General features: G+C 41.8%; 1 protein-coding gene across 1 annotated transcript in view; it reads right to left on the bottom strand.

Moving 5' to 3' along the window:
- The window catches only part of LOC142204002 (troponin I, slow skeletal muscle-like), a 72,257-nt gene extending 48,944 nt beyond the window's left edge, over positions 1-23,313 (bottom strand). Inside the window, exons 1-5 of the mRNA XM_075275169.1 lie at positions 23,263-23,313; positions 14,559-14,690; positions 14,029-14,118; positions 12,511-12,684; positions 9,166-9,280 (exon numbers count right to left, since the gene is read on the bottom strand). Coding sequence (XP_075131270.1) covers positions 9,185-9,280; positions 12,511-12,684; positions 14,029-14,118; positions 14,559-14,684 — 486 coding nt within the window. The 5' untranslated portion in view covers positions 14,685-14,690; positions 23,263-23,313 and the 3' untranslated portion in view covers positions 9,166-9,184. The remainder of the gene's footprint in view (positions 1-9,165; positions 9,281-12,510; positions 12,685-14,028; positions 14,119-14,558; positions 14,691-23,262) is intronic.
- Between the last annotated feature and the right edge of the window lie 3,743 nt (positions 23,314-27,056).

Raw genomic sequence — 27,056 nt, 5'->3', positions numbered from 1 at the left:
GGCTACTAAAGGGGCATTGGAAATGTAGGGGTATAAAGGGTCTTCGTTGGGAGGAAAGGAGGCATGGGTGGGGTTAGAGGTGTGGCTTATTATACGTAAGTTCGCCATAGCATGCTCCGCAGTCCCTCTTTTGGTCACGTAAGGTTTTAATGTTATGGCTAATGGGTACATGGTCCCTAGTGATGCAGTCCTGGAGCTGTAGAGGTCGGAGCTGCTCCTTTAAATGTAACCTTGTCCGGGGTCCTTAATTGTTTGCACTTTTGTGTGCGGGGGCGTCCCGCCATTCGCTCGCTTCCTCTTCTCTGACTCATTTTGTGTCCTCATTATGTATACAGCTAACCTAGAATAGTGTCCATCTGGACAATGTGGTTTACCACCGTCTAATGCCATGAAAGCAAAAAGCAAGAGCGAGACGCTGAACTGCAGCTGGTCAATGTGTTTAATCAGAAGGAAAAAATGTCTCCGGGTGAGAGGCCCTGTGACCTGAGAGGACACCTCGGGGGACCGCATGCTACACTCAACCTGAGGCTCAGCTCCGGTACGGCGCACCTACTGGTTATAGGATACAACGCTGGAATCACGTGGACTGAGGTCTCCGGTGATCACGACCTCAGGGCAATTTTTGAAAAATTAGGAAAAATTTTTATATATAGTTCCGACCTCTCTATGTATAGGCCATACACCCAAACATAGGAGCTATACAAGAAGAAGTGGTTAGATTTCTGGGTCTACTGGAAGACATCTTGAAGGAAGAGATTGGGACGGTGTAGTCCTCCGAAGATCAAAGTCCTTGGTCCCAGCATCCAGACCTTACACCCATCAGTAGGACATCAGTACAGTCTCCAGCATAGACCCACTAGGTCTAGAGAGTTCAAGCCCATCACCCAGACCTTAGTACCATAAACATGGCACCTAGACTCTAGCAGAGAGACCTCAACACCTAGATCTAAGCACCCAAGACCCAGAACCTAGGCCCAAATACTTCAGCAAGCCCTGTACCCAGACCTCAGCAGCACCCAAATCGCTGCACCCAAACTCTAGCTTAGAGACCAGCCTCACAACCTAGGCCCAGATACCTCACCCCCTGCACGAACCCCTTAGCACCGTAAACATAGCCTAGACTCTAACACGCCAGACCCCACCACCTAGGCCCGGATAGTTCACCAAGCCCTGCACCCAGACCCCTAAATCACTGCACCAAGACTCCAACCTAGAGACCTAACCACCTAGACCTAATCACGTAGACCCCACCACCTAGACCCCACCACCTAGACCCAATCACCTAGACCCCACCACATAGACCTAATTACCTAGACCCCACCACCTAGACCCAATCACCTAGACCCCACCACCTAGACCCAATCACCTAGACCCCACCACCTAGACCCAATCACCTAGACCCCACCACCTAGACCTAATTACCTAGACCCCACCACCTAGACCCAGTCACCTAGATCCCACCACCTAGACCCAGTCACCTAGACCCAATCATCTAGACCCCACCACCTAGACCTAATCACCTAGACCCCACCGCCTAGACCTAATCACCTAGACCCCACCACCTAGACCTAATCACCTGGACCCCACCGCCCAGGCTCAGATATTTCAACACCCTGCACCCAGACCTCAACACCCAACTTGCTGTATCTATACCTGGACCTGAGCATGAGCTCAAAACCTAGGCCTAAATAGTTCAACTGTACTGTATAGCAGCAGTATTTATGTGTACAATATGGCTGCATTACATACTTCTACTGAATAAGAATGTAATTTATTTGTACTGCATGGCAGCATTATTTATGAGTACCATATGGCAGCGTTATATATTTGCACAATCTGACAGTGTTATATATTTTTATGGTATGACAATGTCATTTATTTGTACTGTATTGCAGCATTATTTATGTGTACTGTATGGCAGTTTTAGTTATTTGTACTGTCTGGAAGGCAGCATTATATCATTATAAAGTATGAGAATGTAATTTGCTTGTTCTGTATAGCAGCAGTATGTATGTGCACTCTAAGGCAGCGTTATATAATTGTACAGTATGACAACTTATTTTGTTTGTACTGTATGGCAGCTGTATTTTTGTATACTGTATGGCTGCATTATTTATGTGTATTATGGTGCAGTATTACATAATTGTATAATATTACAATGTAATTTATTTGTGCTGAATAGCAGTATTTAATGTGTATTGTAAAGCAACTTTATACATTTCTACAGTATGGCAATGTCATATATTTGTACTGTATGGCAGCAGTATTTATGTATACTGTATGGAAGCATTATTTATGTGTAATGTAAAGCAGCTTTATACATTTGTACATTAGGACAATGTCATTTATTTGTGCTGTATGGCAGCAGTATTTATGTATGCTGTATGGCAGCATTATTTATATGTAATGTAAAGCAGCTTTATTCATTAGTACAGTATGACAATGTTATTTATTTGTGCTGTATGGCAGCATTATTTATGTATACTGTATGGCAGCATTATTTATGTGTACTGTAAGGCAGCATTATACATTTGTACAGTATGACAATGTTATTTATTTGTGCTGTATGGCAGCATTATTTATGTATACTGTATGACAGCATTATTTATGTATACTGTATAGCAGCATTATTTATGTATACTGTATGGCAACATTATTTATGTGTACTGTATGGCAACATTATTTATGTGTACTGTAAGGCAGCATTATACATTTGTACAGTATGACAATGTGATTTATTTGCGCTGTATGGCAGCATTATTTATGTATACTGTATGGCAGCATTATTTATGTATACTGTATGGCAGCATTATTTATGTATACTGTATGGCAGCATTATTTATGTATACTGTATGGCAGCATTATTTATGTGTACTGTAAGGCAGCATTATACATTTGTACAGTATGACAATGTTATTTAGTTGTGCTGTATGGCAGCATTATTTATGTGTACTGTAAGGCAGCATTATTCATTTGTACAGTATGACAATTTGATTTATTTGCGCTGTATGGCAGCATTATTTATGTAAATTGTATGGTGACCATATGGAAACCAATCCAGTTTATTTGGAATCCTAAAAGCCATTTCGGTACTCCCTCAGGAGTCCCAGCAGTGTATCCGCTTCAGATTATAAGTAAAACATGTCTGCCCTCAATTACGGCCCACTTGTTTTGTAATAAGGAGAGCGGTCTCCACATGTCCCGATTGTGTTTCCTTGGCAGGATTAGTCAACCTACAGTAAATGGGTTTCCACTGGTCGAGTGCATTTGGCGCCAGGACAGTATGAATGAGTCAGCCAGCGCCCGCAGCTAGAAATAAAAAGCCGTGCACAATTCATTAGGACGACAAATAAGAATGTTGTGTTATGTCTGACTGCGAGCAGCACAAGTATCACATTGCACAAGGTCCCTTGTAGTGGATTGTACACTGGACATACACGCCAAGGTGGGACAGGAGCCTAAGAAATGATCCACCATCCCATAGAGGTACATAACTAAGCAGATTTGCCATTCAGGAGCCAGGAAAAGCTAGGTGGAGATCCATTTTTTCTTCCCAAACAATTCCTAAGCCCCATCGATTGTAATCTGTGGGGGAATCCTACAGGAAGTGTTCAGATTCCCTACAGCGCCACCACAGGTGAAACCGAAGAATTACACAACAGCAATCAATAGTGTTTAGGGCCCTGAATGGAAGGGCCTACTTCTTTAAAGGGATTTAAAATCACATTTTTTCTCGATCACACGTCGGAATAGCCTTAAGAAAGGCTATTCTTCTCCTACCTTTAGATGTCTTCTCCGCGCCGCCGTTTTTTGTCTGTATGTAAATGAGTTCTCTCGCAGCACTGGGGGCGGTCCTCAGCGATCAAGCAGCAGTGGGGGAGTCCCCAATGCTGCGAGAGAACTCTCCAGCAACGCCTCCATCTTCTTCAGGAACTGCCTCTCTTCGTGTCCTCTTCCAGAACTGGGTTCAAACTTCTAGGTCTCGGGCAGAGCCGACTGCGCATGCCCACACTCCACACAGTAAGCGGCCATTTTCTTGTGGCCTTTTCTTGAACCCAGCTCCATTTAGTCAGAAAAGAGCAAAAACGACGTTTATTGGCTCACTTTATTATTAGTCTTATATGATCTGTGGTAGACAAACCATCCTTCTGACAAGTCCTACAAATTTTCCTCCCCTCCCAATAAGGTTCACATGAGCATAGACTATTTATTCGGGAATGCTCCTGCACTGCGAATCCTTCGTGGGGCCTCTATGGGTTCTATGACCTGGTCCGATCCTGTCCCTGTTCTGATAGACCGGGTTGTACCCAATGTGTCTACTAGAGTCTGTCACTGGTGGCTTTTTGATGACCCAACTTTGGTCATCCAACTTTGGAGAGTCCCGGCGTGGTCTACCCTTATTTTGGATATTTATCACATTCTGTCACCCATATAGGCGGCAGTGATAGGGTCACTTAGGTCAGATCTCTCCTTGACCATGATCTGGAGACGATCCACCAAGACTTCTCGACGTATTACATACAAAGAGAATCTCTATAAGACGCTGCTCCATTGTTACCTCCCGGCCTTGCTTCATTCTGTCAATGTCACCAAACCAGATGCTTGCTGGAGGTGCGGTGCTCCTGGGGATAAGATATTTCATCTTTTTTTGTTCGTACCCTCCAACCATATAAAAAGCAGGGTCATATACTGTGGGGGGCAAAAAAAAAGTTGGTCATTTACCATGTGGGGGACCAGAAAGAGGGGGTCATGTATCGTGTTGTGGGTGTTGTATTTCATGTAGGGACCAAAAACAGTGGGTGTTATACTATATGGGTGGCCAAATTTTTTGATCATCCAATGGGGGGCCTGTACTAATTAGGGATGTGCCCAATGTCAGGCTGAGGTTCCTTGGACCCACCCCCGGGATATAGACTATAGTGCCCCCCACATTTGGGTGCCCTCTGCTGGACCATTGTTGTATTAGGGATTGGGCCCCCCTGAGGATCCTCTGGTACTCTAGTGGGCCAGTCGTACACCAACGGTATATGCCCATAATACAAGTACGATGTGTCCTGTATACAGGTGACCGAGGAGTGTGAGGACGTATACATGAAGACACAAGGGGCGACCGACTGAAAATGATCCAACAGAAATTTTATTAAGATCTTCGAAAAAATAAAATTCCTCTTCTTCTTTTCATCTGCAAAACACAAAGTTAAATTATGATCGCTGATGTCCATTTTTTAATAATGCGTATATCCAGACTATTACATTACAAGCCACATAAAGGGGACCTCCAACTCTTTGCATCCTTCAATAATCGCTGATTCCGACACCGTTGGAATTTTTTTTCTAGCCCTCGCCATTCCCGAGCAATCAGATCTCTTACATTCAGCACCCAATATGCTAATGAGGCTATTTATAGTCAGGTGGGCGGTTCTAAATGACCTGTTCCGGCTCAGGACCGCCCACCTGACAGTAGATTGGATGCTGAAACTACTCAGGAATGGCGGGGGCTAGAGAAAAAAGTTCCAACTGTCCCGGAGTCAGTACAAGATACAGTAAAAGAAAGAACGTGAAACATGGGGCATGAAAGCAACAGAAGTAATAGAGTCATCGGGGATTATCTCGCCCCGCCTTCCTCCTGTGTATACGGCGTATATCCAGTAGAGCCTTCACCTGCTGTTATGTTACATGTATAATGACGATGGGTGTAACTCACCTTTCAAATGAATACAATTGCTGGCCAAGAGTCAACTATTTCATCTGCAGATTTTGCATTCCATATACTAAACCATAGCTGTGGGTTATTCTAGTTTCTCAATGTGGGCGGAGTCTATACATGACAGTCTATGTTAGGTCCTGTTCACACTGGTCTTGGTTACCCATTCTAAGTTAAAAGAATCTGGTAGGATGTGTTAGTACTGGTTACATAAGGAATGTAAAGCTGACCTTACACTTAGGTCATCCTATTGATGATGGGTTTGTTCCTACGTGGGGTTGAGCCAATCTTGAGATTTCAGGATCGTTTTTAGAATCTGATTTTCGATCATTTTCCAGCCGATCCCGATCGAGAAATTTGCTCAATCGCCCATCGGGGTCTGATCTTTCCCGATCACGATTGCTCAACCCTATTACTACGCCTATCAACATAAAGGTACCTCTCGGCCAAATGTTCCCCAGACCCCCTTACCAGGCCGAATAGCGGTCTGTGGACTCCCTTTCTGGAGAGGTGGGACCCACATCTGGAGATGGAACACTCCTTTAAGAGGTTGTCTGCTTTGGACAATCCGTTTTAGTTACTGAGTCCCCCTACCAATAAGCAGATGCGATCTATTGTGATCTGTAGTGGTATCCACCATCCAAGTGTTTGATCTCCCTGCAGCACCTCTACAGGCAGAATGATGAATTACACTGCTCCCTCCAGAGATAGCCCTTGTATCTGCCCTCCCCTTTGGCTAATGGATGAGGGTCCTAACTCAGTAACGTCCTTCTATAAACCCATAACAGAACAATTGATGGGATTTCTAAACCAGATAGCCATTTTAAGGGACCAGGGAAGGTCCAATGGACAAATGAGTGGGAAGGAAACAGAGGGAACACCTGGGGCTGATGAATCGGTCATCTGTCACCCTGAGCATTTTGGTGGTTTGTTTATCCAAATCTGTTCGACTATTCCATAGATATAAGCTCTTTTATTGTTGATGTAAATCCTTTTGATTGCACGGAGCTTGGAGAATCTCTCTGATGGAGATGGCACACACGGCTCACTTGCTGGCTCCAAGATGTGACAAAGTTCCAAGGTATTCCCTGTCCTTTGTCCCAGTCCTGGATTGTGCTTAGCCAGAGTGCCCCCCTCCTCCTACTCCCTGAGGTGGGGGGACTAATTCATCAACACCCTTGGAAAGTTGGCCATGGATTGTTCTATTTCCACCCAGGAATTTGGCCTCTAGGGTTATCTCTGGTCACGACTCCCTTATCCCATTACATCGGCGTGAACCTGGCAGTGACAAAGAGTTGTGAAGCCACAAATCTGGCCTGGTCTTTATTATGTCAAAGAACTCGGTGCCAGACTGGGTCATAAAATAGCCCACTCTTGGTCAATCCCAGGCCCTTATATTGATGACACATGGATACACAACACATTCACGTTCCGGAATGATATGTACAGAAGGGGGTCACTGGCCACTTGGCTAGCAGACCCTAATGTGCATACTAAAAGGGCTTATATCTTTGGAATAGCTGAACAGGTTTAAATAAATAAAACAGCAAAATGCTCAGGGTGACAGCGCCGATCAGATGATGGTAGTCATTGGGCTTTTCAGACCTCTTAAAGGGGCATATAAGGTTTTGTCATTTTGTGGCCAGTGTTGAGGAGGTTATACATGGTATACCTAATATTATATACTGGAGCGTATTCTTGTAACATGTAGATATAAGCGCCATATAACGCTGAGTCATTTTACAGCTACGATACACTGCCCTGCGTTATCATGTCCATATGTTATTTCCCATTCATATCCGTGGCTCCATTCACAATTCTGCCGCCCGATACATAGTGTTGTATATATCAGCAAGGTCCTGCCAAACACATGTGGCCTTAGATTCTAATCTGTACCGCCATCGCTACTTGCAGTTAACTTGGAAAGTAGAATTTTACAGTAAAATTTCTTTAAAGGGGTTTTCTGGAATTTACATCCTTACAATAGTTCATCCATATGGGATCATTGGGGGGCTGACACCTATGACCAGACCGATCAGGTGGATGAGAGGGCCGCAGTGTTTCTTTACAGTGCCATATGGATCATAGTGGCTGTGCTTGGTATTACAGCTCAGCCCCATTCCCTTTAATGAGACTGAGCATCTGCTGCACCACGAGACTAATAAACATGACGTCATCAGCACAGGGAAGAGGCCACAGCTTATTCAGGTAGGGGTCTCGGACCTCAGGTCTAGGATAGGTAATCAGTATGTGATGGTGGGGGTGCAATGTGACTAGTGATATAGGCAGTTGGACTAGTGACTATAACAATGGGACTAGTGATATAGACAGTGGGACTAGTGACAAAAGCAATGGGACTAGTGATACAGGCAGTTGGACTAGTGACTAAAGCAATGGGACTAGTGATATAAGCTGTGGGACTAGTGACTAAAGCAATGGGACTAGTGATATAGGCAGTGTAACTAGTGACTAATGCAATGGGACTAGTGATATAGACAGTGGGACTAGTGACTAAAGCAATGGGACTAGTGATATAGGCAGTGGGACTAGTGACTAAAGCAATGGGACTAGTGATATAAGCTGTTGGACTAGTGACTAATGCAATGGGACTAGTGATATAGACAGTGGGACTAGGGACTAAAGCAATGGGACTAGTGATATCTGTGGGACTAGTGACTAAAGCAATGGGACTAGTGATGCAGGCAGTTGGCCTAGTGACTAAAGCAATGGGACTAGTGATATAGGCAGTGGGACTAGTGACTAAAGCAATGGGACTAGTGATATAAGCTGTGGGACTAGTGACTAATCCAATGGGACTAGTGATATAGACAGTGGGACTAGTGACTAAAGCAATGGGACTAGTGATATAAGCTGTGGGACTAGTGACTAAAGCAATGGGACTAGTGACACAGGCAGTTGGACTAGTGACTAAAGCAATGGGACTAGTGATATAGACAGTGGGACTAGTGACTAAATAAATAGGACAAGTGACATAAGCGGCAAGACTAGTGGCTGAAGCATTTGGACTAGTCTTAATGGCAGTGGGGCTAGAGACTAAAGCAATTGGACTAGTGATATTGGCAGTGGGACTAGTGATTTTGGCAGTGGGGCTAGAGATGAAAGTGATAAGACTAGCAAAATACTGGAACTAGTAGTTGAAGCAAAGGGACTGGTGAATATTGCAATTGAGTGACAATGTGACTAATGACTAAATGACTAAACCAGTGGAACTAGTGACTATGACATTGGACTAGTGATTTTAGTTCTAGAATAAGGACATGGGGCCAGTACCTAAGACAATGGAACTAGTAACTGTAACATGGGGACTAGTGACTGTCAGTGGTGTTAGGTAATATGATCATGGGATTAGTTACCAGATCAGTGGGACTAGTGAGACTGGTAATGGGACTTGTGACTTAGGACATCACGCTCAGGCCAGGGCGGTGGGTGTTGGGTATTACCTGTACAGTTTGTCCTATTTTATGCGTTACTGGTGTCAAACTTCTTCTTCCTGCCCTCCATACCGGACATGGCTTCAATGTTTTTACGCCAATCGGTAACCTCGACCGTCTTCTCCTATAAGAGAGCAGATAATAGCCAATGAACCACAAACAGTAGCCGAGAAGGTTAAAGCTCGAGAATCAATGACATGGTAGCCTGAGGTGCCCGTCATTATGTGTCGCCCACTAGCAATATTCATGGTGCTGAGGGGGTTGTAATGTCGGGTATGTGGGAAGCCAGGACATTATACTTACCACTGAGCCAGCAGGACATAATACTCACAACTGTGTCACTAGTAATGATACCACTGTATCACTGGCATATAATAATAACCACTGTGTCACCAGGATATAATACAGTAATCACTGTGTCACCGGTAATGATACCAGTGTATCACCGGAATATAATAATAACCACTGTGTCACCAAGATATAATACAGTAATCACTGTGTCACCGGTAATGATACCAGTGTATCACGGGGATATAATAATAACCACTGTGTCACTGGGACATAATAACCACTGTATCACCAGGATATAATAATCACTGTATCACCAGCATATACTGTATAATAATCACTGTGTCACCAGGATATAATAACCACTGTATCACCAGGATATAATAACCACTGTGTCACCAAGATATAATAATAACCACTGTGTCACCAGGATATAATAACCACTGTATCACCAGGATATATAATAATCACTGTGTCACCAGGATATAATAACCACAGTGTCACCAGGATATAATAATCACTGTGTCACCAGGATATAATAATCACTGTGTCACCAGGATATAATAATCACTGTGTCACCAGGATATAATAATCACTGTATCACCAGGATATACTGTATAATAATCACTGTGTCACCAGGATATAATAACCACTGTATCACCAGGATATAATAACCACTGTGTCACCAAGATATAATAATAACCACTGTGTCACCAAGATATAATAACCACTGTATCACCAGGATATAATAACCACTGTGTCACCAGGATATAATAATCACTGTATCACCAGGATATATAATAATCACCGTGTCACCAGGATATAATAACCACTGTGTCACCAGGATATAATAATCACTGTGTCACCAGGATATAATAATCACTGTGTCACCAGGATATAATAATCACTGTGTCACCAGGATATAATAATCACTGTATCACCAAGATATAATAACCCCTGTATCACCAGGATATAATAATAACCACTGTATCACCAGGATATAATAATCACTGTGTCACCAGGATATAATAATCACTGTATCACCAAGATATAATAACCCCTGTATCACCAGGATATAATAATAACCACTGTATCACCAGGATATAATAATCACTGTGTCACCAGGATATAATAATCACTGTGTCACCAGGATATAATAACCACTGTATCACCAGGATATAATAATAACCACTGTATCACCAGGATATAATAACCACTGTATCACCAGGATATTATAATCACTGTGTCACCAGGATATTATAATCACTGTGTCACCAGGATATAATACTTACCGTACTACTGTGTCACCAGTAATGATACCACTGTATCACCTGGACATAATAATAATCACTGTATCACCAGGATACAATAATTGCTGTATCACCAGGATATAATAATAACCACTGTGTCACCAAGACATAATACTTACCACTGTGTCACCAGGATATTATACTTACTACTGTGTAACCAGGACATAATACGTACCACTGTGTCACCAGTAATGATACCACTGTATCACTGTGACATAATAATAACCACTATGTCACCAGGACTTGATAACACTGTGTCACCAGTTACGACATCAATATAACGCTAGGACATAATAATAACCACTGTGTCATCAGGACATAATTACAACTGTGTCACCAGGACTTGATATCACTGTGTCACCAGTTACGACATCAGTATAACGCTAGGACATAATAATAACCACTGTGTCACCAGGACTTGATATCACTGTGTCACCAGTTACGACATCAGTATAACGCTAGGACATAATAATAACCACTGTGTCACCAGGACATTTTTCTTTTACTATTTACTATGTCACTTGGGTTTGCAAAAATATTACTGAGTCACCTGGGTTGGGCAGAACCTTGATGCAGGACCAGGGGACTAATCCCATGGAACAATGCACTACACCACCGGGCTCTGTATAACTGTGCTGGTGACAGAGACTGTCCCTATTTTACCAAATTTGCCCCGGGCACCAACACAGCCCTGACACATAAATGTTACTAACTCCAATAAAAGCAAATCCGTGTGTGACTAGTGATTGCAGAAACCTCCGGAGCCGCATTCCGACAGGAAAATTATTAATGTTACTACTAGGAGATTCCTGAGAATTACTCGCTGCACCCAAACAACGGGTTTATGGGATTAGCACAGGAGTAAATCATATAAGGATCTATAGGACCAGGGCCAGTATAGAAACTACAGATGGGATATAGAGGACACAGGATATAGACACGACGAGAGGTCAAACCAGATCCTAAGGACCCGAAAACTTGCCGTATCTTGCCTCTGTCTTTCCTCCTGGAAATGTATCACTTAAAGGGGACCTTCCACCCGTTCCAACTCTTTACATCCTTTAATAATTTCTGCTCCACTGATTCTGGAACAGTTGGAATTATTTTTCTAGCCCCTACCATTCCTGAGCAATCAGTGATGACAGTTTCAGCAGCCAATAGTCTAAGTATGCTCCCTACTGTCTGGTGGGCGGTCTTAGAAAAAAACCCGGGACCACCCACCTAGCAGTAGGGAGCTTAATTTGCATGTTGCAGGATGAAATGAACAACACTGATTGCTCAGGAATGCTGGGGGCTAGAAAAAAAATTCCAAGTGTTTCGGAATCAGTGGAGCCGTGGCTATTGAAGGGTGCAAAGAGTTGGAGTTGATGATGGGAATTAAAGGTCCTGTTTAAAAGGGTTTTCCCATTCGCTAGAATGGGACTGAGCTTCTGCTATACCATGTGACTGATGAATATGACATCACACGAGCACTGTGGCCTCATCAGTCACTTGGTATAGCAGCAGGAGTACCATTAAGGGAATGAGGCTGAGCTGCAATACCAAGCACAGCCACCATATAATGTATGGCGCTGTGCTTGGTAGATTGAAAAGATCAATGAAAGTTGCAGCCTCTTCAACTGGCTGGTTTGTCGGCCTGCCATGATCACATATATAAGTATATACATATATATATATACATGTCCCAGAAGAACCCCTATAAGTTGTCCATAAATGGCGCCATATTGGGATTCGTCATGAACCAATGTAAATTTACCTTCTCGTCTTCCTTTTTGACTGACTTCAGGTTGGCCCTCAGATCTAAAGAGACCTTGGTAGTGGAGCCCAGAAGGGCCTTAAGCATGGCGTCCGCGGATATACGCACTCTGCGCAGATTGGGACGCTTGAATTTTCCCTTGAGGTCAAAAATCTTCTGATTTAAGCTGTCAATCTATGGGGGAGAAAATGTAAAGATTTATATGGTGGAGGGCAGCAAGGATAGTGGGGTGGAGGGCGGCAAGGGACACTAGTCAGCGGGGGTACATGGATGGTGCCTGCAGGGCAGTGGTAAGGAAATTTATATAGTGGTATTATCTGAGCATTGTGTGTTTGTATTATTTGAGAGCTGTGTGTTGGTATTATTTAAGCACTGTATAGTAGTATTATTTGAGCACTGTATAGTATTATTTGAGCACTGTATAGTATTATTTGAGCACTGTATAGTATTATTTGAGCACTGTATAGTGGTATTATTTGAGCACTGTATAGTGGTATTAGTTGAGCACTGTATAGTGGTATTAGTTGAGCACTGTATAGTGGTATTATTTGAGCACTGTATAGTGGTATTATTTGAGAGCTGTGTGTTGGTGTTATTTAAGCACTGTATAGTGGTATTTGAGCACTGTATAGTGGTATTATTTGAGCACTGTATAGTGGTATTTGAGCACTGTATAGTGGTATTATTTGAGCACTGTATAGTGGTATTATTTGAGAGCTGTGTGTTGGTGTTATTTAAGCACTGTATAGTGGTATTATTTGAGCACTGTATAGTGGTATTATTTGAGCACTGTATAGTGGTATTATTTGAGAACTGTATAGTGGTATTATTTGTTCACTGTATGTTGGTATTATTTGAGCACTTTATGGAGGTATTATTTGAGCCCTATATGTAGGTATGATTAGAGCACTGTATGGCAGCATTATTTGTGCCCGATATGTTGGTATCAAATGTGCACTGTATAGTATGTTGTCATTACTTGAGCACTGTATGTTGGCATGATCTGAGCACTGAATGGCGGCATTATTTGAGCTCTATATGTTGGTATAAATTATGCACTGTTTGGTGGTATTATTTGAGCACTATATATTGGTATTATTTCAGCAATGTATGTTGATACTATTTGAGAACTGACTGGCAATTTTATTTAAGCAAAGTATGGTGGTATTATTTGAGCTCTGAATGGTGGTATTATTTGAGTACTCTATAGTAGCATTATTTGAGAATGGTATGGTGGTATTATTTGAGCATTATAGTGACAATTTTGGGCAGTGTGTGGTACAATGTTTCCAGTATATGCTGATGACAGCACTGTATAGCATTATTAATAGGGCAGCTGCGTGGAAGCGTTATTTTGGGCACCATAATGTATGATGTTTATAATTAGGCGCTGTATGGCATCATTATGTGTGACAGTATAGTATATAGGGGAGGACGGACTGATGATGTCACTACATACACCGTGCTCCTCTATATGTACTTATAGGGATAATCTGATCACAATCTGATCATTCTTACTTCCAGAGAGTTCTTTTTGACTTTTTCCTCAATATTATAACGCTCTTCATCCACCACGTCAATCTGTTTGTGAAGTTTTGTGCATAATTTCTAAAAAAAAGACAAGAATAAGTTACGTAAAGCAGAGTCCGAACCCCAGGGGTCCCCAGGTAAAATCTGTATTGGGGCCACCGTCATTTACAATGATGTAAGTGGCCTAGAGGTGCTTGGGCCCCATATAATAATACCTCTATATACTTCAGTGTCTCGATTTTATATAAGTAAGGGTAAGGCCGGGGATGGACAAGGTTACTTTAATGCACCCTCATGGCTTCTGTAGGCCTTGCCTAAAAATCCATTATTAGACATTAGAAAAAAGGATCCAATATTTTCCTTAGAAACAGCGCCACATCTGTCCAAAGGACGTGTCTGGTATTGCAACCAAGTTCAAGTAAATGAAGATGATCTGCTGAATTCCTGAGAATGGTCACAGAGGGGAGGCGCAATATCCCCAATGTCCCAGCACCTACAATAGATCTGCAGATTGTTACCTGTAACTCCTGGAGGCTCAGCCCATGATGCTGTAATGGAGGGACCTTCTCTGACAGAGTCCGCGCCTTCTCCTCTTCTGTTTGTTTTATCTCTCTTTCTAGATCTTCACTGGCTTTTGCCAGCATAAGAGTCTATGAGAGAAAGAACTCACTATAAGAATCAGAGGCAAGAAATGTAATAGCAGAAACCAGATTGTATAATTGTACACTAATATGTGGTCTATCTATCTATCTATCTATCTATCTCCTATCTATCTATCTATCTATCTATCTATCTACCTATCTATCATCTATCTATCTCTCTATCATCTATCTATCTATGTATCTCCTATCTATCTATCTATCGCCTATCTATCTATCTATCTCTCATCTATCTATCTATCTATCTATCTATCTCCTATCTATCTATCTATCTCCTATCTATCTATCTCCTATCTATCTATCTATCTATCTATCTATCTATCTATCTATCTCCTATCTATCTATCTATCTCCTATCTATCTATCTCCTATCTATCTATCTATCTATCTATCTATCTATCTATCTCCTATCTATCTATCTATCTATCTATCTATCTATCTATCTATCTATCTCCTATCTATCTATCTATCTATCTCCTATCTATCTATCTATCTCCTATCTATCTATCTATCTATCTATCTATCTATCTATCTATCTATCTCCTTGTAGTGTTGTAGTGAGGATGGAGGTCTTCTGGAATAAGTCCACTATGAGATGGTTACTCTTGTAGATCAGAACACTTTATTCCATGCTCCATCATGGCTCCCTGTCTAACAACTCCTCCCCCTAAGCTCAGCTCCTCCTCCCTTACTACCTCACTGTTGCTAGGCAGACAAAGCAGAATAAGTAAGCAGAACAGAACATACAGAACATACTTATAACAACATCACATCTCTCCCCTTCTTATAAAAAAAAAAATAAAATAAAATGCAAACATTATAAATGAACAATAAATAAAAGGTCCGAACTGAAAAGAAAATTTTACTGCAGAACATAGTCCCTGAGGTGCGTTGGTGGCCTTCGACTCATCCTTGTCGGGTAGCGTTGAGACATCTCGTTATCAGAAACAGTCTGTGAATTTTCGGAGGTGTCTCTTGTTGGTGTTGCTGAACCAGTTGTACCTGGTGAAATGTCCTCATCATCTGTCTCCTCTGCACTTGCTCCTGGGTTGTAGTCACGAAGCTTTTTAAAATGGGAGACATTTCGTGTCACTTGATGACCCTGGCGTTGAGCAGTAACCATGTTGCCTTTGACGTGTGTGACTTGAAAGGGTTCTGGATGATAAGGGGATGATAACTTGTCACTGGGTCTCAGCCTTTTAACAAGGACCCAGTCACCCACGTCCAGCTGTTTGAAGCGACAACTTCTCTTATCTGCATATCTTTTCATCCTGCCTTTGGCAAGGGAATCATTGAGGACCAATGGAGTCTGGACGTGAACTACTGGGATGTTTGGAAGCTTAATGCGCAAAGGCCTGCCGAAAAGCGCAGTCGCTGGCGGAGTTCCTGTAGTAGAGTGTGGGGTGGCTCTGTACTGTCTAAGGAATCTGTACAATTCTTGCTGCAAATCCTTGTGTTCCATGGTAGCAATCCAAAGAGTTTTGTTGATTGATTGCATGAAGCGCTCCACTTCACCATTGGCTTGAGGCCAGTAAGGAGTTATTTTCCTGTGGTTAAAACCAAGATAAGTTGCAAAAGACTGAAAATCTGCACTATTGAAAGGTGGCCCATTGTCAGTCTTCACTGTTTCAGGTATGCCATATGCAGAGAAGATTTTGTCCAGTTTTGGTATGACAGCTCTTGCAGAGGTGGTGGAAACGGGTTCAATGACTGGAAACCTAGAAAAATCATCTATGACAACCAGTAAATAGGAATGATCCGGCAAAGTGCAGAAATCAACACTCACAGCAGTCCATGGATTGTCTGGTAGAGGTGTCATTTGTACTGGTGCTCGGCTATGGTCCACCGTAGTTGCTTGGCAAGGTATACATGTGGCAATAAGTGCTTCCACTTGTTTATCTAGTCCAGGAAACCATACTTTCTCCCTAAGTAATTGCTTTGTTTTAACTATACCTTGATGGGCCTCATGGGCCAGATCGATCACTCTACTCTGAAGTTTCTGAGGAATGACCAGGCGGTTGTCACGTAGTAGTATGTTTGAGTCAGATACAGAAAGAGAGTGTCTTGCATTAAAGAAGGCCTGTAAATATGCTGTTTGGCCCTGCGGTTGAAGACGAGTCTCAGCTAGAAAAGAGTTCCAGTTCTTAGACCGAACAGTGTCAATTACCAACTGAAGTTGGGGATCAGAATCCACCGCATGTTTAATTTCTTCGAGGGTCATTGCTCTTGGCACAGAATGTGTAACAATGAAATTTACAGGCTCCTCAGCTAAGACAGTGGCAGGCAAGTCATCTTTGGTAGACTGTGGTGAAGGGTGTCTTGAAAAATAGTCTGTAGGGTTCCCAGCTCCTGCCTCATATCTCAAGTGAAAGCGATAGTTCTGCAGGCGGAGTAGCCAGCGTTCAAGTCGTGGGGGTGGCTTTGATGAATGTTTATTGAAGATTGGAATGAGTGGTTTATGATCACTGACCACTGTGAATGGACGACCAAAGAGGTAAAGATGAAAATGAAGGCATCCCCATACAACTGCAAGAGCTTCCCTCTCAGTTTGAGAATAGCGCTGTTCCGTTTCTGTTAAAGCCTTGCTCGCATAGGAGACTGTGGAGATACTGCCAGTTTTGGACACCTGAGTTAAAATTGCACCAAGGCCTACAGGACTGGCATCCACAATGAGCTCAGTAGACTTTAGTGGGTCAAAATAGGCCATGACCGTGTCACTAGAAAGACTGGACTTTAGTGTGTCAAATGCTGATTGATGTTCAACTGTCCATGACCAAGGAGTATCCTTTTTAGTGAGTTGTCGTAGGGGTTCAGAAACAGTAGCCAGATCAGGTATGAATCGTCCACAGTATGTGACCAGACCAAGAAAACTTCGAACATCTGAGACATTTTGTGGCTGGCTAGCAGAGGTTATGGCTGCTACTTTCTCAGGGTCTGCAGAAACACCATTTTCAGAAAAAATGTAGCCAAAAAAATTCAATGACGTCTTGTTGAACTCGCATTTTGATGGATTAACAGTTAAATTGCAGGTTTGCAGTCTCTGAAAGACTTGTTCTAGGTGATTGTCATGTTCCTCTTGGGTTGTGCCAAAGATAAGGATGTCATCACTAACATTGAGGACTCCAGGTATTCCTGAAAGAACCTGCCTGATAACATTCTGAAAGATTTCTGCAGCCGATGAAATGCCAAAATTCAGCCTCTTGAACCTTCTTAGACCGACATGAGTGCTAAAAGTTGTGATATATCTGGAGTCTGGATGCAATTCAAGCTGATGATAACCAGATTTTAGATCAATTTTTGAGAATACTTTTGCACCATTTAGATCTGTGAGAATATCATCAATGGTAGGCGTAATGTGCCTTTCTCTTTGAATGGCTCGATTGGCATGTCGCATATCCACACATAACCTGATTTTACCAGGCTGCTTAGGTTTAGGCGCAACAACAATTGGTGAGACCCAGGGAGTTGGGCCCTCCACACGTTCAATAACATCATCTGTCTCCAGGTCTTGTAGCTCTTTCTCCACTAGCTTGCGGACATGGAATGGGATGCGCCTGTGAGGTTGAACTGACGGCTGGACTGACTGGTCAATGTGTAATTTCACTTGAAAGTCTTTCAGCTTTCCTATGCCTTGAAAGAGTTGAGGATATTTCTGCATAACATTTTGGACAGAAGAGTGTGTTACGCTGTTTGCCAGTTTCACTAGGCCCAGAGATACCGCACTATTGCAGCTAAGAAGAGTGTCTGCAGAACACTCCACTACATAGAAAGTGTCCGTGATGGATTTCCCATCAGCCGTTAGTAATGCCTGAAATTTGCCACATAGGGGTAATGCAGTAGCTGAACCATAAGGATATATCTTCAGGTTAGTGCCTTGCAAAGCAGGTTTGTTCTTTAGCTGGCTATAAGTGGCATGACTAATAACATTGACAGACGCCCCTGTGTCTACCAGTGTCTCCACCGGATTGCCATGTATTAAGATGACTTGTTTGGGATTAGACATTGTATGCACATTGTGAGACCCCTCAGTCACTGAGAATAAGTAGGTGCTGCTGGGCTCATCCGCAGGGGACACTGACTGCACTGCCTGAACTTTCTGTGGCAAGGCTTGTTTAGCAGAGAGAGAAGATTGTGATTTTGATCTGCAGACTTTTGCAAAGTGATTTTGTTTCCCACAGTTATGACAAGTTCCTCCCTTTGCTGGGCATGGTTTCTGATGAGGATAAGGACCTCCACAGTTGTAGCAGGCTGCAGCCTGTGTGTGAGGCACATGTGGCTTCTGAGTGAGCTTTGCTACAGAAGATGGCTGCTCTAGTATACAGTCTGTGTTCTCTATAAGTTTAGCTTGATTCTCTGCTGCATCATGAATACGTGCAATGTCCAGTAGCTTTGTTAAAGTCATGGTGGGATCTCTGAGTGCTTGTCTCCTTAACTTAGAGGACACACAACCTTGTATGATTTGCATCAGAATTTCCTTGTCTATATCTGCAAATTCACAGTAAGCTGCAAGTTGTCTTAAGCGGACATGATATTCATCAATGGTTTCTGTTGCTGACTGTTTTGACTGTCTAAACTTGAAAATTTCAAAAGCTGCATTTATGTATGGAGAGAAATGCTTAGTTAGTGCTGCTTTGCTTAGCTCATAGTCACTGTCCTCCCCTGTATTGGGCAGAGTTGTGAAGATATCATAGACTTGCTCCCCTGCATAGTGTAACAACATGGCTTTCTTTCTTGCATTGTCAGTAATGTTCATTGCTTGCAGGAATATCTCAAAGCGTTTCAGCCATTTATTCCAGCATGCTGCTAAGTTTGCTTGGGGCTGGTGCACATCAAATACAGCAAAGGAGGGTAAGCAGGCCATGGCTGGTGCTAGGATTGCAGTCTTGTACACAGTTTTCTGTAGCAGTGAAATACCTTTAGCTGATTATTCTTAATCCTCGTCGCCAATTGTAGTGTTGTAGTGAGGATGGAGGTCTTCTGGAATAACTCCACTATGAGATGGTTACTCTTGTAGATCAGAACACTTTATTCCATGCTCCATCATGGCTCCCTGTCTAACAACTCCTCCCCCTAAGCTCAGCTCCTCCTCCCTTACTACCTCACTGTTGCTAGGCAGACAAAGCAGAATAAGTAAGCAGAACAGAACATACAGAACATACTTATAACAACATCACACTCCTATCTATCTATCTATCTATCTATCTATCTATCTATCATCTATCTATCTATCTATCTATCTATCTATCATCTATCTATCTATCTATCTATCTATCTATCTCCTATCTATCTATCTATCTATCTATCTATCTATCATCTATCTATCTATCTATCTATCTATATTTATCTTGTATGTTTTTTACTGTGAACACCATAAAAACAAAGCCTGTATGAATGCCGTGCAAACGCAGTTTCTCTCCAATTCCACCTCATTCGTAATTTCTTTCCAGCTTCTCAGTATATCATAGGGAATATTATTATTATTATTATTATTATTATTATTATTGTTGTTGTTGTTGTGTTATTGTTATTATTACTACTATTATTATGATTATAATTATTAGTATATTATTACTATTATTACAATTGTATTATTATTATTATTATTAGTAGTAGTATTATCATATTTAATTTTTTTATTCTTGCCTTTTTTTTACATATACTGTATATATATTTTTTGTGGGTTTTTTTCTGTCAGATATAAATCTGATATAAAAACTGTCTCATCATATAAAATTACTTAAGATGTAGAAGCGGCAGGTAAGACATCGTGCTGATACTACATGTATATACAGTATATATCCTGTATGCGATGTCCGAGTCAATCACAAGGATTATGACTCTGCGCGGTTTGTTTGTTACTTGCTGATTCATAGAGATGTTTTGTGGCATTTCTGGACGAGGAGATAAGACAGATCTGGTTGGTCGAGATTACTCCATAGGACATCACAAGAACACTACAAAACAGCTTTATACGCGAGGCTCAGTGTAAGGGCTACAAGTTAAAGGACATGTTCACCTAAATGTATTACAACTCCTAAAAGGTGTATTCTATTAGATTTCTACAGATAGATACAGTAGGTTAGTGTCACCAGAACCAGCATATCACCCCAGTCCTGCAGATAGATAGGTTAGTGTCACCAGAACCAGCATATCACCACAGCCCTGCAGATAGATAGGTTACTGTCACCAAAACCAGCATATCACCCCAGCCCTGCAGATAGATAGGTTACTGTCACCAGACCCAGCATATCACCCCAGCCCTGCGAGATAGATAGGTTACTGTCACCAGACCCAGCATATCACCCCAGCCCTGCAGATAGATAGGTTAGTGTCACCAGACCCAGCATATCATCCCAGCCCTGCAGATAGATAGGTTACTGTCACCAGACCCAGCATATCACCCCAGTCCTGCAGATAGATAGGTTACTGTCACCAGAACCAGCATATCACCCCAGTCCTGCAGATAGATAGGTTACTGTCACCAGAACCAGCATATCCCCCCAGTCCTGCAGATAGATAGGTTACTGTCACCAGAACCAGCATATCACCCCAGCCCTGCAGATAGATAGGTTAGTGTCACCAGAACCAGTATATCACCCCAGTCCTGCAGATAGATAGGTTACTGTCTCCAGAACCAGCATATCACCCCAGCCCTGCAGATAGATAGGTTACTGTCACCAGACCCAGCATATCATCCCAGCCCTGCAGATAGATAGGTTAGTGTCACCAGACCCAGTATATCACCCCAGCCCTGCAGATAGATAAGTTACTGTCACCAGAACCAGCATATCACCCCAGCCCTGCAGATAGATAGGTTAGTGTCACCAGAACCAGCATATCACCCCAGCCCTGCAGATAGATAGGTTACTGTCACTAGAACCAGCATATCACCCCAGTCCTGAAGTCTGCGTATTGTAAATGTATTCCCCCTGCCCTCTGGTGCACTGGAGTGAGAAGAGTTATGACACTCAGCCTTCCACTGTCAGAAAGGAGAAATAGGACCCTTTCATGGCAAATATAGCAGTTTTTCAGCACCGTATGATCAAGGAGGGATTCTGTACCAATATAGTACTAGCTATAGTACCAGCTATAGTGGCACTTTTTATGGGTCCTATCTAGGGGCATGACTAGAGGGTGTGGTTACACCAGGGCCCAGAGTCATAGGGTGCCCATACAGTCTATCTTGTCAATATGAGTAGACCACTACTAAACAAGACATTGGGGAAGGGGGGTTGGTACTGATTTTTGTTATGGGGCCTATGAGGTTTATGTTCTACCTTTAAGCCCATCCAAATATTTCTTTACTAAATTTTACACTGATCAACTTTCTAATAAATTTCTATAGCAGTCGGATCTCAATTCTTTCAGAACCCCCTAGATATAAAACATGATATTCTAGCCACCTGCTGTCACCTCTAGGGGGAGCATACTGCATACAATATATCATTGAGCTGAATGATAAAACAGTATGCAGTAAGTTTCTTAGCACCCTCTAGTGGTGACTGCAGGCACGCAGAATTCTTTTTATTATTTTATGTCTATGCAGGAGGTTTGGAGCTCTGTATTAGAAAAGAACGGGCACGAAATTTAGGAAGTAAAAAAAGGACATGGTGTTAAAAAATTGAGCTTCCCTTTAAGAGGGTGTTTTTAGTTCTGCTTGGGTTGAAGCTTTATTTCGTGGCACCTGGCAGACGTGTAAAGACAATATTATTGCCCTGATTATTCCCGGCCGGAGCGCGGCGCGGTGATGGGAGTTGTAAGCCGCCCTCGGGCTGATGACAATTGTTCTCTGTTCACATCTGTCACTTAGGGCTGAGCTCCATGATAACATCCATTACTTTCTCAGACGTCGAGGACATTCTGGAATTTTCTGTGTGTGCCAGCCATATCTTTTGGCAAAGTTTCTTCTCTTTTTTTTTCGAATTTGAGACTTTTTGGCAAGGCCGCTCTTCCAAAATGTCCGTAATAAAGTGGAACTGATAAGATTATATGAAGCTGTGATAAATCTAAGTAGATGACGTTACGTGGCAGAGTATCAGATTTGTCTGTACATTTGCGTGAAAGATACATTACGCGTTTCACCTCGCAGTTATTTATTAATTCATGTTCACACCACAGTTTTTTTGGACAAAAACATCTGACAAGGCCTTAGTAGTTCTTTGCGTCTGTATTCACACCTTTAGCGAGTACAGCAGATATGGGCTTGTTCTGCCCCCGTCTGCAAGCAGTTTTATTAAGAAATTAAGAATCTCCTCTCCTTCTGTGGTAACAACTCCTATATAGACCTATGTATTGCCATAGTCAGTGGCGTAACTATCACCGAGGCAGTGGTACATGTCATAGGTTCCAACCAATATGGGAGAAATACATAAGGGCAGCAGATTTTTAATTAAGACCGTTTACAATTTCTTTTCTTTCTCTTCTTTTTTTTTAATTTTTTTTTAATTTTTTAGATGTATTGGACAAATTTCGCAAAAATATTTCAAAGGGGGCATAGCCTTTACATGGAGGATATGCTGCCAGATATCATAACCACGTAGCGGCGATACGTTTTATAGTCTTACCTTAAGGAGCAGCTTTCTGGAAGCTGGAATTTTAGATTTCCTCTGAAATAAATAAATGAAGTGTTAGATATTTGTAGGCCGAGGGGGTCGTCAATTATTAAACCAAAAAATGAATATTTAACTTACCTCACCGCTGTAGAAATCACATGAAAATGCCCAAAGGAAAAAACAAAAACAAAGGGAAATTTAGAATATGGATGATGGATGGAAATGTGTCATAAATCTGGAGAAGTGCTTTAATGAATGTTTTATTTTTCTCACTTGCCTCCATATCCCTCTGCATATACCTAACATAATCGTATAGGTGGACAGGTCTCCTATAAGATAAATAGTATTGACCACCATGGATCAATCTCTGACTATACCAATGACCACCATGGATCAATCTCTGACTGTACCACTGACCACCATGGATCAATCTCTGACTGTACCACTGACCACCATGGATCAATCTCTGACTCTACCACTGACCACCATGGATCAATCTCTGACTGTACCACTGACCACCATGGATCAATCTCTGACTGTACCACTGACCAACGTGGATCAATCTCTGACTGTACCACTGACCACCATGGATCAATCTCTGACTGTACCACTGACCACCATGGATCAATCTCTGACTCTACCACTGACCACCATGGATCAATCTCTGACTGTACCACTGACCACCATGGATCAATCTCTGACTGTACCACTGACCAACGTGGATCAATCTCTGACTGTACCACTGACCACCATGGATCAATCTCTGACTGTACCAATGACCACCATGGATCAATCTCTGACTGTACCACTGACCACCATGGATCAATCTCTGACTCTACCACTGACCACCATGGATCAATCTCTGACTGTACCACTGACCACCATGGATCAATCTCTGACTCTACCACTGACCACCATGGATCAATCTCTTACTGTACCACTGACCACCGTGGATCAATCTCTGACTGTACCACTGACCACCATGGATCAATCTCTGACTCTACCAATGACCACCATGGATCAATCTCTGACTGTACCAATGACCACCATGGATCAATCTCTGACTGTACCACTGACCACCATGGATCAATCTCTGACTGTACCACTGACCACCATGGATCAATCTCTGACTGTACCACTGACCACCGTGGATCAATCTCTTACTGTACCACTGACCACCGTGGATCAATCTCTGACTGTACCACTGACCACCGTGGATCAATCTCTGACTGTACCACTGACCACCGTGGATCAATCTCTGACTGTACCACTGACCACCGTGGATCAATCTCTGACTGTACCACTGACCACCATGGATCAATCTCTGACTGTACCACTGACCACCATACTATAACACAATACATGTGACTTACCTTTGAGACATGATGGCGGTATTACAGTTTCTGAAAGAAATAAAACAATGTATAGTAAGAGAAGCCGGGGCGGACAGGGCCATTATTCAGTCAATTGACAACTGTTTAGGGTGGCAGAGATGTAATGGCGATTTACCCAGCAGTCAGTTCAGTATTTCTGGATGACTGTCACGGCTACATGGGGCAACTCATCACAGAAGGGAAGTAGTATTAGAGTCCATTGGTATAATGGGGGGGGGGGGGGGGTCCTGTCCCTTCCAAGAACTACGTTTCGGTCCTAGGATGTTGGACCTTTCTCAAGCTTGAGGCAGTTAGATGGATAGACAGATAGATATTAGATAGATAGATGATAGATAGATAGATAGATAGATAGATAGATAGATAGATAGATAGATAGATACGGTAGATAGATAGATAGATAGATAGATAGATAGATAGATAGATAGATAGATAGATAGATAGATAGATAGGAGATAGATAGGAGATAGATAGGTAGATAGATAGATAGATAGGAGATAGATAGATAGATAGATAGGTGATAGATAGGAGATAGATAGATAGGAGATAGATAGATAGATAGATAGATAGATAGATAGATAGATAGATAGGAGATAGATAGATAGATAGATAGATAGATAGGAGATAGATAGGTAGATAGATAGATAGATAGATAGATAGATAGATAGATAGATAGATACTGTAGATAGATAGATAGATAGATAGATAGATAGATAGATAGATAGATAGATAGATAGATAGAGATAGATAGATAGATATGAGATAGATAGATAGATAGATAGATAGATAGGAGATAGATAGATAGATAGATAGATAGATAGATAGATAGATAGATAGATAGGAGATAGATAGGTAGATAGATAGATAGATAGATACTGTAGATAGATAGATAGATAGATAGATAGATAGATAGATAGATAGATAGATAGATAGATAGATAGGAGATAGATAGATAGATAGATAGATAGATAGATAGATAGAAGATAGATAGATAGATAGATAGATAGATAGATAGATAGATAGATAGATAGGAGATAGATAGATAGATAGATAGATAGATAGAAGATAGATATCCAAAGAAAAGGAAGCACTCCAAATATCCCATAAAGAGAAAAGTGGATTTATTCCATAGATAGACAGTCATATTATAACGTATATATAATACTGTTTAAAGCATCTGAAGGTAGCAGAGAATCACATTGTCTTTGGATAACGGTGTCTAGCACCACCTAATGGGGAAACACTGACAGTACAATTTTCAACTGGAATTTGAACAATTCAGATTTGCGCCATCATGAGACACCACTGAAGTCTCTGCGCCAGTTGTCAGCCTTCTATTGTATTGATTCTATTGTGTAAGTGACTGATGTGTCAAAACTCTGATCCGTCATATCGTATTTTTATCACTGGTGGAGTTTATTATACAGTTGTAATTTATGTATCACGCCCAAACAATGCAGATAGATAGATAGATATGAGATAGATGGATAGATAGATAGATAGATAGGAGATAGATAGATAGATAGATAGATAGATAGATAGATAGATAGATAGGAGATAGATAGATAGATAGGAGATAGATAGATAGTTAGATAGAAAGAATCTAATCTATCGTTATCTATCTCCTATCTATCTATCTATCTATCTATCTATCTATCTATCTATCTATCATCTTTACTATCTATCTTTCTCTGTATCTATTTAGTTTACCTGTATAGCTCCATCATATTCCTTAGCCCATTTTGCAGACATTGTCAATCTCATATAGGGCTCACAATCCCTATCTATCTATCTCATATCTATCTATCTATCTATCTATCTATCTATCTATCTATCTATCTATCTATCATGCCCTATCTATTAAAAGTCACCTAGCTTTGCCCATACGTATAAAAGTAAAGGGCCACAGGCTGTATCTATATACCTGTCACATAATTCTATGGTGGCTCCTATTTTATTACAATTGATAATAGTAGAGGACACGTTCATTAAAATACACACCCTCCGGGTTCTGCAGCAGCTGGGGTGTGTATTATGAGGTTCTGCAGCAGCTGAGGTGTGTATTATGATGTTCTGCAGCAGCTGAGGTGTGTATTATGATGTTGTGCAGCAGCTGGAGTGTGTATTATGAGGTTCTGCAGCAGCTGAAATGTGTATTATGAGGTTCTGCAGCAGCTGAGGTGTGTATTATGAGGTTCTGCAGCAGCTGAGGTGTGTATTATGAGGTTCTGCAGCAGCTGAGGTGTGTATTATGAGGTTCTGCAGCAGCTGAGATGTGTATTATGAGGTTCTGCAGCAGCTGAGGTATGTATGATGAGGTTCTGCAGCAGCTGAGGTGTGTATTATGATGTTGTGCAGCAGCTGGAGTGTGTATTATGAGGTTCTGCAGCAGCTGAAATGTGTATTATGAGGTTC

The sequence above is a fragment of the Leptodactylus fuscus genome, chromosome 5 (genome assembly GCF_031893055.1).
Source record: "Leptodactylus fuscus isolate aLepFus1 chromosome 5, aLepFus1.hap2, whole genome shotgun sequence".
NCBI classification, from domain to species: domain Eukaryota; kingdom Metazoa; phylum Chordata; class Amphibia; order Anura; family Leptodactylidae; genus Leptodactylus; species Leptodactylus fuscus.
This window is presented reverse-complemented; position numbering and strand designations above follow the sequence as displayed.